This window comes from Podarcis muralis, chromosome 1 (assembly GCF_964188315.1).
Source record: "Podarcis muralis chromosome 1, rPodMur119.hap1.1, whole genome shotgun sequence".
Lineage (NCBI taxonomy): Eukaryota > Metazoa > Chordata > Lepidosauria > Squamata > Lacertidae > Podarcis > Podarcis muralis.
The window spans coordinates 126,492,088-126,506,072 of NC_135655.1; the positions used below are offsets into that span (position 1 = coordinate 126,492,088).

At 45.7% G+C, this 13,985-nt stretch overlaps 1 protein-coding gene across 6 annotated transcripts in view; it reads right to left on the minus strand.

Moving 5' to 3' along the window:
* Positions 1 to 6,162: 6,162 nt before the first annotated feature.
* Positions 6,163 to 13,985, minus strand: part of MPP4 (MAGUK p55 scaffold protein 4) — a 37,913-nt gene continuing 30,090 nt past the window's right edge. For all 6 annotated transcript variants that reach the window (XM_028752024.2, XM_028752015.2, XM_028752008.2 and 3 more), the window contains 5 exons: positions 11,692 to 11,772; positions 10,761 to 10,854; positions 9,554 to 9,662; positions 8,444 to 8,578; positions 6,163 to 6,621 (listed from right to left, as the gene is read on the minus strand). In XM_028752024.2, the coding sequence (XP_028607857.2) occupies positions 6,430 to 6,621; positions 8,444 to 8,578; positions 9,554 to 9,662; positions 10,761 to 10,854; positions 11,692 to 11,772 (611 nt within the window). In that variant the 3' untranslated portion in view covers positions 6,163 to 6,429. The remainder of the gene's footprint in view (positions 6,622 to 8,443; positions 8,579 to 9,553; positions 9,663 to 10,760; positions 10,855 to 11,691; positions 11,773 to 13,985) is intronic.

Below are 13,985 nucleotides of genomic sequence, written 5' to 3' on the forward strand. Positions count from 1 at the left end.
AATTTCAGATTTTTGCTGAAATTGTGACCCCGGGGTTAGAATTTTTTTTTTCACATGTTAAGTTGTCGAGGGCTGATTTCATTTCCTATAATAAAAAGCCTTCTGTTTCCACCGCAAAACCTTTCAGGGGAGAATTTGCAACAGTTTGGCACCATTTTTGAGAGAATTGGAGAATCTCAGATTTTTGCTGAAATTGTGACCCCGGGGCTTAGAAATTTTTTCCCCCACAGGTTTTGTCTTCGAGGGCTGATTTCATTTCCTATGACAAAAAGGCTTCTGTTTCCACCGCCAAACCTTTCAGGGCAGAATTTGCAACAGTTTGGCACCATTCTTGAGAGAATTGGAGAATTTCAGATTTTTGCTGAAATTGTGACCCCGGGGTTTAGAAAAATGTTTTTTCACAAGTTTTGTCTTCGAGGGCTGATTTAATTTCCTATGATAAAAAGGCTTCTGTTTCCACCGCCAAACCTTTCAGGGGAGAATTTCATAGAATCATAGAATCATAGAGTTGGAAGAGATCACAAGGGCCATCGAGTCCAACCCCCTGCCAAGCAGGAAACACCATCAGAGCACTCCTGACATATGGTTGTCAAGCCTCTGCTTAAAGACCTCCAAAGAAGGAGACTCCACCACACTCCTTGGCAGCAAATTCCACTGTCGAACAGCTCTTACTGTCAGGAAGTTCCTTTCAGGGGGAAAAAAAGTTTTTCCCACAGGTTTTGTCTTCGAGGGCTGATTTCATTTCGTATGATAAAAAGCCTTCTTTTTCCACCGCCAAACCTTTCACGGGAGAATTTGCAACAGTTTGGCACCATTTTTGAGAGAATTGGAGAATTTCAGATTTTTGCTGAAATTGTGACCCCGGGGCTTAGAAATTTTTTTTTCACAGGTGTCAGGGGTGCCTCAGGTCCCAGCTCACAAAGGACCAACGCCAGTGTCTCTTTATATACAAAAGTCTTTATTGAAGTTGATTGTTGGTTTTACATCCGTGGCACGCAACCCTACGTCTGTAGCTCTAGACCGTTGAAGCTCCGTCTGACTCTTCCCCTCCCCTACACCAGTTTAACATCCGAGCTTTGCTCCACCTCTTCCTCTTCTCCCTCTGCTCTTTTCTTCTCTGGGTCCTCCTGCCCTCTGGGGTCCCACCCTTCCTGGACTCCTCGGAGGCGGATTCCTCTGACTCCTCCCCCTGTCTCCGGCGGGCTTTGGGACCTGGCTCCCAATCCGGATTTTCTGCTGACTGCACATTGGAACTTGGCGCGCGCGCCCAGCCGGCCACTTTCCTCCTAACGGCTACACTGCTCCTGTCACTGCTTCCCCCTTCGGGGGGGCTGGCTGGAACTGACCTCCGCTCCGCCCCTCCACTCTCCGACGGAGGCGTGGTCAGTTCTGACTCACTCTCTCTCCCTGCTGGAGAGGACGCTGATTCTGATCTGTGGGCTTCTTCCCCCCCGCTACGCTCTGGCGGGGAAGCTGGCCCTGATCTCCAGCTGCCGCTTGGGGACTCACCGCTGGCCCCCCTTGCCCTGCCCCTGGGCGCCTCTTTCTGGGAATCTTCTGATTCGCTGGAGAGACTCATGGAATCTCCCGGGTCGCTGTCATACCCTCCTAAGCTCCCCTCAGATCCTTCCCCTTCGCTCTCCAATTCCTCTTTCCCCTGTGGCTCTGCCCCTGAGCCCCTGACAACAGGTTTTGTCTTCGAGGGCTGATTTCATTTCCTATGAGAAAAAGGCTTCTGTTTCCACCGCCAAATCTTCCAGGGGAGAATTTGCAACAGTTTGGCACCATTTTTGAGAGAATTGGAGAATTTCAGATTTTTGCTGGAATTGTGACCCCGGGGTTTAGAAAAATGTTTTTTCACAAGTTTTGTCTTCGAGGGCTGATTTCATTTCCTATGATAAAAAGGCTTCTGGGTCGGAGCGAAACAATATAAACTTAAAGCCTTCGCAGATGACCTAGTTTTGACCCTGCAGGAGCCAGAATCTAGTACGAAAAGAGTATTACAACTGATTCAAGACTTTGGCCGGGTGGCGGGATTTAAACTAAACAAACAGAAAACTAAAGTATTGGAAAAGAACTTGACAGATACAGAGTCAGAACGGTTTCAGAGAGAGACAGAACTAAATGTGGTTAAAAAGGTAAAGTACCTAGGGGTAAACATAACAGCAAAAAATTTGAGTCTATTTAAAGATAACTATGAAAAATGTTGGTCAGAAATTAAGAGAGACTTAGAAAGTTGGACCAAATTGAAACTTTCTTTGTTCGGCCGAATTGCTGCTATCAAGATGAGTGTATTGCCAAGGATGTTGTTCTTGTTCCAAACACTTCAGATTGTGGACAAGCCCGAGTGCTTCCGGAAGTGGCAGAGAGATATCTCTAAGTTTGTCTGGCAGGGCAAAAAGCCCAGAATTAAGTTTAAGATATTAACTGATGCGAAAGAAAGAGGGGGCTTTGCCCTGCCGGACTTAAAGTTATATTATGAGGCCGCAGCTTTCTGCTGGCTAAAAGACTGGCTACTTCTCGAAGACACTGACGTGTTGGATTTGGAAGGGTTTAACAATGCTTTTGGATGGCATGCATATTTATGGTATGACAAGGTTAAGATCAATAAGGCCTTTAAGAACCATATTGTCAGAAAAGCAGTGTTTAATGTCTGGACAAGATACAAAGACTTATTGGAAAACAAAACTCCAAGGTGGCTCTCACCTATGGAAGCTAAGGCCCGAAAAACACCCAATATGGAGGCCAATTGGCCAAAATATTGGGAGATACTAGAAAAAGATGGAGACAGTTGGAAATTGCAGAGTCAGGAGAAATTGAAGGATAAAGTGCGAGACTGGTTACATTACGCTCAGATCAAGGAAATTTTTAAAAATGACAAGAAGCTAGGGTTCCAGGTGGAGAAATCGAAATTAGAAACAGAACTGTTAGAACCAAAGACTAAGGTACTTTCTAGAATGTATAACTTGCTGCTAAAATGGAACACTCAAGATGAAATGGTTAAATCTGCTATGATAAGGTGGGCGCAGGATATTGGGTATAACATCATGTTTGAGGACTGGGAAAGGCTATGGACTACTGGGTTGAACTTTACTGCATGTAATGCTTTGAAAGAAAATATAATGAAAATGATTTACAGATGGTACATGACCCCAGTCAAACTGGCAAAAATATACCACCTGTCTGATAATAAATGTTGGAAGTGTAAAGAAAGTGAAGGAACATTCTTCCACCTCTGGTGGACATGCCCTAAAGTGAAGGCCTTCTGGGAAATGATATACAATGAATTGAAAAAGGTATTTAAGTATACCTTCACTAAGAAACCAGAGGCCTTCCTCCTGGGCATTGTCGGCCAAGGGGTGGTAAAGAAGGACCGAACATTTTTTATGTATGCAACAACAGCAGCAAGGATACTCCTAGCGAAGCATTGGAAAACTCAAGATTTCCCCACATTGGAAGACTGGCAGATGCAACTGATAGACTACATGGAACTGGCCGAGATGACAGGCAGAATCCGAGACCTGGGAGAAGAGAGGATGGAAGAAGACTGGAAGAAATTTAAAATTTATTTACAAAAACATTGTAATCTGATTGAATGTTAAGCAGGTTGCTAAATCATAAAGAATTGGGCACCACTAAACTAGATAGAATTAGGAAGACAAGTGAGATTAAGAAAATGTGAACTTTTTAGGAACTATCAGATTATAAAGTAAGTTTGAGGGTGTATAATGTAAATAAGAGGATAATTTTTGCTGAATTTTTTTTTTTTCTTATGATGAAAATGGGAGCGGAAGATGAGAGGAAGTCCAGAGAAGTTGTGGCTCTGCCCCTGAGCCCCTGACAACAGGTTTTGTCTTCGAGGGCTGATTTCATTTCCTATGAGAAAAAGGCTTCTGTTTCCACCGCCAAATCTTCCAGAGGAGAATTTGCAACAGTTTGGCATCATTTTTGAGAGAATTGGAGAATTTCAGATTTTTGCTGAAATTGTGACCCCGGGGCTTAGAAATTTTTTTCCCCCACAGGTTAAGTTGTTGAGGGCTGATTTCATTTCCTATGACAAAAAGGCTTCTGTTTCCACCGCCAAACGTTTCAGGGGAGAATTTGCAACAGTTTGGCACCATTTTTGAGAGAATTGGAGAATTTCAGATTTTTGCTGGAATTGTGACCCCGGGGTTTAGAAAAATGTTTTTTCACAAGTTTTGTCTTCGAGGGCTGATTTCATTTCCTATGATAAAAAGGCTTCTGTTTCCACCGCCAAACCTTTCAGGGGAGAATTTGCAACAGTTTGGCACCATTTTTGAGAGAATTGGAGAATTTCAGATTTTTGCTGAAATTGTGACCCCGGGGCTTAGAAAATTTTTTTTCACAGGTTTTTCCGAAAGTTCAGATGTCAAGGGCTAATTATTATTCCGATGATAAAAAGCCTTCTGTTTCCACCCCAAAACCACTCAGGGGAGCATTCGGAAGGGTTTGGCTCCATTTTTGAGTAAATTGCAGAACGTCGGTGTCAGGGTTTCAGGGAGAGAGGCACAGATGAGGGAGGAGACTGAGAGCGAGGGGGAAGAATCCAGGAACGAGGAGGAGGAGGAGGACAATGACTTGAGGGTTTCCATGAGTCTTTCAAGTGAATCGGAGGATTCCCAAAAGGGGGCGCCCCTGGTCAGGCCAAGGGGAGCCACAGGGGGGACTCGTCAGGAGCAGGGGAGCATCAGGGAAACCCCGAGTGGGAGTTGGAGATCGGGGCCGGCTTCCCAGCCGGAACGGAGTGAAGAGGGTGGAGTTCCCAGTGTGACACACGGAGCAGAGCAGGAAGCAGAGAGGGGAAGGAGATCGGGGCAAGACGTCCTGCCGGAAGGGGCGGAGAGCAGTACAGAGAGTAGTGTAACTGTCAAGAGGAAGGTCAGGGGTAGCAAACGCGCGCCAAGTTCAAATGTGGAGGCGCGCGGAAATGCGGAGAGCCCGGAGGAGGAGCCTGGTCCCAAAGCACGGAGGAGGGGGGAGCAGGCGTCTGGGGATTCAGCGTCAGGGGAAAGCAGGAGGGAAGGAACCCAGGGGGGCAAAAAGACCCTGCGGAAAAGGAAGGACAGGAAGAGGTGGACTAGCACAAGCCTCTTAAACTGGTGTAGAGGCGGGACTGATTCAGAGGGGACTTCAGCGGTCTAAGCGTAACAGACGTGGGGCTGCGCGCCTCGGCTGTGGAACAAACAATGTACTTCAATAAAGACTTTTGTAAATAAAGTGGACTTGGCGTTGGTCTCTTGTGAGCTGGGACCTGAGGCGGCCCTAACAGTCGGATTTCAGGGATAGCCGCCTGAAGCCTTTGGAGCGCAGCAGGAACTCGCGCTGGGCTCTGAAGGCTTCGGGTTCCTTTTGCTGAAGCCGGGAGAGCAAGACTCTCCTGGCTTCAGCAGAGAGGGAGAGGTGTGCAGCGCCCCTTCAGCCAAGCGGGAGGAGAAATGGAAGGGGCTCCGTTTCTCCTGCCGCTTCGCTGAAGGGGCGCTGAGCAGAGAGGGGGATAATTTTTTTCCCCTTATTCTCCCCCTCTAAAACAAGGTGCGTCCTATGGTCGGGTGCGTCCTGTAGAGCGAAATATACGGTAAGAAGAAGAAGAAGAGTTTGAATTTGATATCCCGCTTTATCACTACCCTAAGGAGTCTCAAAGCGGCTAACATTCTCCTTTCCCTTCCTCCCCCACAACAAACACTCTGTGAGGTGAGTGGGGCTGAGAGACTTCAAAGAAGTGTGACTGGCCCAAGGTCACCCAGCAGCTGCAGGTGGAGGAGCGAGGAAGCGAACCCGGTTCACCAGATTACGAATCTACTGCTCTTAACCACTACACCACACTGGCTCTCACACTGGTAAGCTGCTCAAGTAAAATTCAAATGGTGTCACAAAAGCTCAGGCATGCCCGACTGAGGCCAGAACTCTGCTGATAGTTCTCCACTGTCACGTTAGCAGAGACTGCAATTCTTGCCAGACAGCCCTGCCCTAAATCAATAACAAAGACTGCCCCCAACTCAAAATCACTGGAAAATTAATTGTTGGATGGATCCTTGAATTTTTTGACTATGCGAGAGAGCGAGAGCAAGAGAGGAAGCAATCAAAATGCCACAAATAAAAGACATTATGATTAAATTAATGCAGCTGGCTCACACAAACAAATGCAACAAAATATATTCTTTTATTATTCTTAACCATTATATTTTTACACTACAACAAAGCAATATAATTTTTTTTGGTACAAAATTAATGTTACTGAACATACAATGCTTAAGAATGCCACACCAAACATTAATTTAGCTTTTTGCCTAATCCTTTCCAAAATTCCCTGCGAAGAATGAGATATTCTCTCTGGCAATCCCAGCATTATGGTTATGAATGCTGTGAGACATGAACTATCGTTTTTGTGGAACTGTATAGCTCTGATAATTATGGCTGGTTTTCTGAGCATATCCACGTCGCCGGGACCCACTGGGGCTCATCTTGCGCTCGGCGCACAGCTGACAGTAGCTGCATACAAGCCTCCTGCAAATTGTCGTTCACAATCACGTGATCGAAGAACTGACCAAACTGAGCTTCCATTTTCTTAGCCGACTCTTCCATCTCCTGCAGATCTTCTTCCTATAGAGAGCAAAGCAACAAAAAGCTCAAGGCAGAACTTAGAGGCGTGGCGAATAATGGCTTATTTCAAGACCAATGGGGTGACTACACTTAACATTTCTCAAGGTAAGAAGTCAGTTAGAAAACTGCACGGTATTTTTTTTTATAGGGCAGATCAGTGTACAGTGGTACCTCGGGTTTACTTATGTATGCTTCAGGTTACATACACTTCAGGTTACAGACTCTGCTAACCCAGAAATAGTACCTTGGGTTAAGAACTTTGCTTCAACATGAGAACAGAAATTGTGCTCCAGTGGCGCGGCAGCAGCGGGAGGCCCCATTAGCTAAAGTGGTGCTACAGGTTAAGAACAGTTTCAGGTTAAGAACGGACCTCCGGAATGAATTAAGTACTTAACCCAAGGTACCACTGTATACTATACCTGTGTAAAAATTGTAACTTGGTGTAAATAAAATCCATAAACCTTCAACATATATCCATAAATAGATAAGAGTCCAGTTGTACTTCAAAATCGTTCATGAACTACAACTTCCATTCTGCTTTTCAATATCGGCTGAATAGAGTGTTAATCTAATGCCCATTTTGATAGTTGTGTTCTTCTTGAGTCTAGTAATACAGAACAAGCATTTGTGCTAATACGCAGTTTATAGCACCTCCACGTGGGGCTGTCTACTTGGCTGCCGTGATTAGTGTGGTTGTGGAAACCCAGTCTTAAGACCTGCTAATCACACAAACCACAATTGCTGAATGAAATTGTGGATCTGGCTTTCACAGATGGCACCTCCATACAGGTGCTGCTAGGTTGTAAGCCATTGGTAAAGGCAAAGGGACCCCTGACCGTTAGGTCCAGTCGTGACCGACTCTAGGATTGCGGCGCTCATCTCGCTTTATTGGCCGAGGGAGCCGGCGTACAGCTTCTGGGTCATGTGGCCAACATAACTAAGCCACTTCTGGTGAACCAGAGCAGCGCACGGAAACACCGTTTACCTTCCCGCCGGAGCGGTACCTATTTATCTACTTGACTTTGACATGCTTTCGAACTGAAAGGTTGGCAGGAGCAGGGACCAAGCAATGGGAGCTCACATCATCACGGGGATTCGAACCGCCGACCTTCTGATCAGAAAGTCCTAGGCTCTGTGGTTTAGACTCTATCCTAAACACTCTCCCTGCTGTTGTATTTGAACTGGACTCAAGGGGGGGGGGGGGAGGAAGAGCTCAATATTGAAGAAGGGAGACACAGAAATCAAGGTTGTCATGCTGGGTAGACTATAAAGAGGGAGGCATAACCATATTTAAAGAGGCCAAATAAAACTATTTATTAAATTATTATTATTATTATTATTATCATCATCATCATCATCATCATCATCATCATCATCATCATCATCATCCACCCATCTGACTGGGTTTCCTCAGCCACTCTGGGTGGCTCCCAACTAAATATTTAAAACACAATAAAACATAAACATCTAAATGTCAGAATTCTTTTACTCCCACAATGTTGACCCAAAGAGGTTTTTTAAAAACGTGTGATGCGATAAATATGAGGCTTTAAAAAAGTTAAAGAGTACTAGTGCATGTAACAGTGGACTTGGATTAATTGACTTCAGATCTTACTTCAAGCTTAATTGTCAGGGTAATTTTAGGAATTTACTATTTCAGAGTCCTGTCCCCCCCAAATATCATCTATAAAACTGAAATGATTGTCTTCCTCGCAGCATGGATTTGAAGATATTTTGCATACAAGGGCATATCAAGGAGGTGGTTGGGTTTCACACCATATCACATCAATCCATCCCCACCTCTCTCCTCCCCTCCTCTCACCTTAAATTTCATATTCACATAGTAGTCCGTGATCATCCGAGCATTTTTCCGGGACTGCTTCATACAGCTCAAGCTTGATGGCTTAATAAATATAATGTAGGGCTTCAGTTCATGAGTACGAGCCAGTGGAATACTCTGCAAGAGAAAAATACAGTACAAAAAACTCCACGGCCATTTCAACTTGATGTGTTGCATTCAGACAAGATAAACACATTTATCTTTTTCAGGTTTTATTCTGATTAAAAATAACTGTATATTTAAAAGACAGAGGCTACAATTCAAATATGCGTATGCACTGACTCCAACAGGACTGGATCTATCCTCTCTGCAGTTTAAAGTCATTAAAGAATGCTTGCGACAAAAAAAAATTAGTATTACTGACCATTCATAGTCCAGGCATCCTTCGGTAACAATGCCATAATAATTTTCAAACCGAATTAAATCATGATTTGAAAAAAGGTAAAGGGACCCCTGACCGTTAGGTCCAGGTTGCGGCGCTCATCTCGCTTTACTGGCCGAGGGAGCAGACTTTTGTCTGCAGACAGTTTTTCCGGGTACCGACTTATATTATATAAGGTAAAGGGACCCCTGACCATTAGGTCCAGTCGTGGCCGACTCTGGGGTTGCGGCGCTCATCTCACTTTATTGGCCGAGGGAGCCAGCGTACAGCTTCCGGGTCATGTGGCAAGCATGACAAAGCCGCTTCTGTCGAACCAGAGCATTACACGGAAACGCCGTTTACCTTCCCGCCAGAGCGGTACCTATTTATCTACTTGCACATGACGTGCTTTTGAACTGCTAGGTGGGCAGGAGCAGGGACCGAGCAACAGGAGCTCACCCCATTGCGGGGATTCGAACCGCCGACCTCCTGATCGGCAAGTCCTAGGCTCTGTGGTTTAACCCACAGCGCCACCTGCGGCCCTAATATTATATATATTATATATATTACATACATGGATATTATTCATCCCTAGCCTTGTCATATTTGTATTTTATTTGTGCTCTAGACCACCTTATTTGTGCTCTAGATTCTCCCTGGCCTCCAAATACAGAACCAAGGAGCTTTGCACATGACCTGTAGACAGTAACATTATTTTCTTCGTGACTCACCTGAGGCTCTAAGTCCACTATACAGATCTTCCCTTCATCAAGCACTGTGCGTACGGCATCAATGCTCGTGCCGTAGAGATTCCCCTTGTACTCTCCATACTCCATCATTCTGCAAAGGTGATCAACAAGGGAGGAGGAGACGGGCAAGGTGAGAGGGGCCTGCTTCAAGCAAAAGGTATTTAAAACCTTCACACCCTGTGCTTCAGGTGAACAAAATGTGTTGGGGAGCGTAGCAAAAACATTTCCTTCCGGGGTCCCACCAGAACTTGTGTTTTGCTTTTTGCGGCTGTATTCTGAAACATGTCACCCATGCCGCAATAGTGCACTGGCGGCGGCACATTCTCACATCATTCTGTCCCAGAAACTCCAGCGGGTGCAGAATGCTGCAGCGAGGCTCCTCACGGGGTCTCTGCCATGGAAGCATATTCACCCAGTGCTTTTCCAGCTGCACTGGCTCCCGGTGGAGTACAGGGTCAGATTTAAGGTGCTGGTTTTGACCTTTAAAGCCCTTCACAGCCTAGGACCCTCGTACCTACGGGACCGCCTCTCCCGGTATGCCCCCACGGAGAGCCTCAAGGTCCATAAATAGCAACACCCTAGTGGTCCTGGGCCCTAAGGAAGTTAAGATTAGCCTCAACCAGAGCCAGGGCCTTTTCAACACTGGCTCCAGCCTGGTGGAACGCTCTGCCTCATGAGGGCCCTGCAGGATCTGATTTCTTTCCGCAGGGCCTGTAAGACAGAGTTGTTCCACCTGGCCTTTGGCTTGGAGCCAATTTGATTCGCTCCCCCTTTCTTTTTCCTTTCTTCTCCTGTGATGAGGCTGCATTTTAATATTTTAATGTTTCAATATTTTAATGTTGTATTTTAATCTTGTTTTTAAGTGGTATTCATTCAACTTGTTTTTATTATTGCTTGTTAGCCGCCCTGAGCCTGGCCTTGGCTGGGGAGGGCGGGGTATAAATAAAAATTATTATGATTATTAATTAGTTGTTCTGCATCGCTTCTCTAGTATTGCTGCACTGCGGCTGCCTGGAGGGGAACTTTTGCACTGTAGCACGACAATAGCGGGACAACTCCCCCCCACCCATCCCTCTGGAACATTCGTGCTATAAAAAGTCAGAGGATATCAGCAGGAAGCTATTGGAAATGCACGGACTGGAAATGAAGCTATGCGTCCGCCCCAAAGAAATGTAAATCTAAGGATTACCTGTGACCGTACACCATATTTTCAAAGGTTTCCTTCAACACATAATGGTACTCTCGGCCATTCTCTTCATAGCTCTTTTGAGCACGAGTTGTGTCTGTTTAAAAAGGAAAAAAAAATGGCAGCGCTGTTATAAACCTGTTAATTCCCCGGTAAATAATTACAGTGGTACCTCGGTTTTCGAACAGCTTAGTTCACGAACAACTTGGAACCCAAACGCTGCAAAACCGGAAGTAGGTGTTCCGGTTTTTGAACTTTATTTTCGGAAGCTGAACGTGCTCTGTTTTGAGTCCCCGTTTTTCCTGTTGCACTGCTAATTTGCACCCCCTCCCCATTGTAATCCAAGCCTTCCGTTTCCGATTGCAGTGTTCTGAGGTGATATTTGGAGCTTATATTTGGTACTTTTGTTTTTTGCTATTTATTTTGCGTTTTTTGTTTTGAGGCTTTTTCAGGTTAATTTGTTTTTGTGACTGTGTGGATCCCAGTTCAGCTACTGATTGATTGATTGACGGTTTGTGTGACTGCGGAAATGGATAAAAGTCCCCCATCCAAACAATGACTATCATCAGTGTGGGTAAGAAATTTCTTAAATTTTTATTTTTATCATCTACAATACTGTTTTATTTATTTTATAGTACAGTAAATTGAGAACTGCTTTCATTTTATGGATCAGTGGTCTCATTATATATTAAAATTCATGTCAAATTGCTGTTTTAGGGGTTGTTTTTAAAAGTCTGGAACGGATTAATCCGTTTTGCATGACCTTCTATGGGAAAGCGAGCCTTGGTTTTGGAACGCTTTGGTTTTGGAACAGGCTTCCGGAACGGTTAAGTTTGAGAACCAAGGTACCACTGTACTTGGATGAAACCTTTTGGCAAAGCTTCCCCTCTCCTCCTCCTGCTAGAATTAAGGATACATGAAAATTGTCACGTACGTGGCACGGCACTTTGAAAGTGATGGGGGTTTATACCAATAAGCCGCCGCCGTAGCTCATTCACTCCCACACCTGAAGGACCTGTTTCAAGAAAGGAAACAGGTAAGTGCCAAATGAATGCATCATGTCCCCGATACAATGCGCCCTATTTGTAACAGAAGAAGAGTAGTTTCACATGACCAGTAATGCTCATCACAATTCCTCAAAGTTAGATAAAGAGTAGAAAAACAATTTACTTGCAGAGGTGGTAGTGAGCACCTGCTTTTCTGAAGAGATGCCAATCCAAGAATTACAGGTGTACCTAATTTTTTGCACTTTGCACGATTGCGCTTCATATATCCATTGCTCCGTACAACGACATGGGTTCAGTTGCAGGCAGCCTGGCTGCTCCCAGGAGAAGGAAGCTCCAATGCTCCTCTTCTGGCCATAGGACTAGGGCTAGAGCTGGCTCCCCACCCCCACCCCACAGCCAGGGGGGACTGGCTTAATAAGACTACAGTATAAAGGTAAATGTAAAGGGACCCCTGACCGTTAGGTCCAGTCGTGACCGACTCTGGGGTTGCGGCGCTCATCTCGCTTTATTGGCCGAGGGAGCCGGCGTACAGCTTCTGGGTCATGTGGTCAGCATGACTAAGCTGCTTCAGGCGAATCAGAGCAGCGCACTGAAACACAGTTTACCTTCCCACCAGAGTGGTACCTATTTATCTACTTGCACTTTGACGTGCTTTTCGCCACCTGCGTCCCTTAAGACTACAGTATAGTGTAAACATAAATTTTACATGCACTGGGAAACCAAAAAAAAAGTGACTTGCTTTATTGCAATATTTGTTTTATTGCAGTGGTCTGGAATTGAACTCGCGGTATCTGCAAGGTATGCCTGTACTTTCTCTGTAAAAATTCAAGGGAAGTTATGAGGTGAGGTGAGTCCCACTGATATAGTGAAGGGCGTGTGCCTGATGTGCAGATCTGAGGCAGCTACCACTAGGTATGCTCAGGAGTTTGCTAACACAGCTGTTGCAGATTTAGCTGTGGCTAGTGGCTCGACAGTGGGACGCAGGTGGCGCTGTGGGTTAAACTACAGAGCCTAGGACTTGCCGATCAGAAGGTCGGCGGTTCAAATCTCCACGATGGGGTGAGCTCCCATTGCTTGGTCCCTGCTCCTGCCAACCTAGCAGTTCGAAAGCACATCAAAGTGCAAGTAGATAAATAGGTACCGCTCTGGCGGGAAGGTAAACGGCGTTTCCGTGTGCTGCTCTGCTTTGCCAGAAGCAGCTTAGTCATGCTGGCCACATGACCCGGAAGCTGTACACCGGCTCCCTCGGCCAATAAAGCGAGATGAGCGCCACAACCCCAGAGTCGGTCACGACTGGACCTAATGGTCAGGGGTCCCTTTACCCTTTACCTATTAGTGGCTCGACACAGATCTTGGAACCCAAAGTCTTGAAAGGGGTACCGGGTTTGTCCTCGAAGGACGGGAAACCACACCCAAAGGCTGTAAGGGTAGACGCTGCTTCCTTGGAGAAGGAAGCTGAACCACGTCCAAAGGCTGTGTGTGTGTCAACACTGATTCCTCAGAGAAGAACGAGGCTAGGGTTCGAGTCCCAACAAAGCCAGGTGTGAAACTTCTTGATAGTCAGGAGAGCTATGACGCCAAGACTAGTCAGAAGTGCAAGATGGTAAAGGCCCAAGGCCAATCCAGTTGCAGGTAGTTCCAAGAGTGGAACGGGTGATACAGGGGCATACTGTGTGTATGACATCTGTATGGTTGTTGCAGTTACACTGATGACTACAAGTTCATGAATCGGGGGAGGATGTTGGAGATTCATTCCCTGTGTCTGCAGTCATGAGACTGTTGTCTATCACATGACGGTGTATGTTTTCATTCCACAGTGTGGGAAGTGACGGAGACAGGATGTTTGGTATTACTGTGTTCCATGAAGTGGGACTATTGTTCTTTGTTTCTTTCTGTCTTTGCTGTCTGATGAGAAAGAGAAAGGAGCCAAGTCAGAATGCTCCGAGCGTATTATATGTAAATAAACGTCGATTAGCCAAAATGCTGTGCTACTGAGTTCTGTTATGCAAACCGTGAATACTCTGTGGATCCCTAAGCATGCTAATGCCTTTTGGTACCAGTCGCTGTGATGTTCGGGCAGAAGAAAGATTTTGAAGCTCCCAAACGACCGACCAGGTGGGAGAGAACATGCCAGTCGGGCATGTGTCTCTACCAGGGTCCTACACGAGAGTAGGACGATGCTAACAGTAACTAGATAAGTTGTAGGCAACTTGTTGCAACT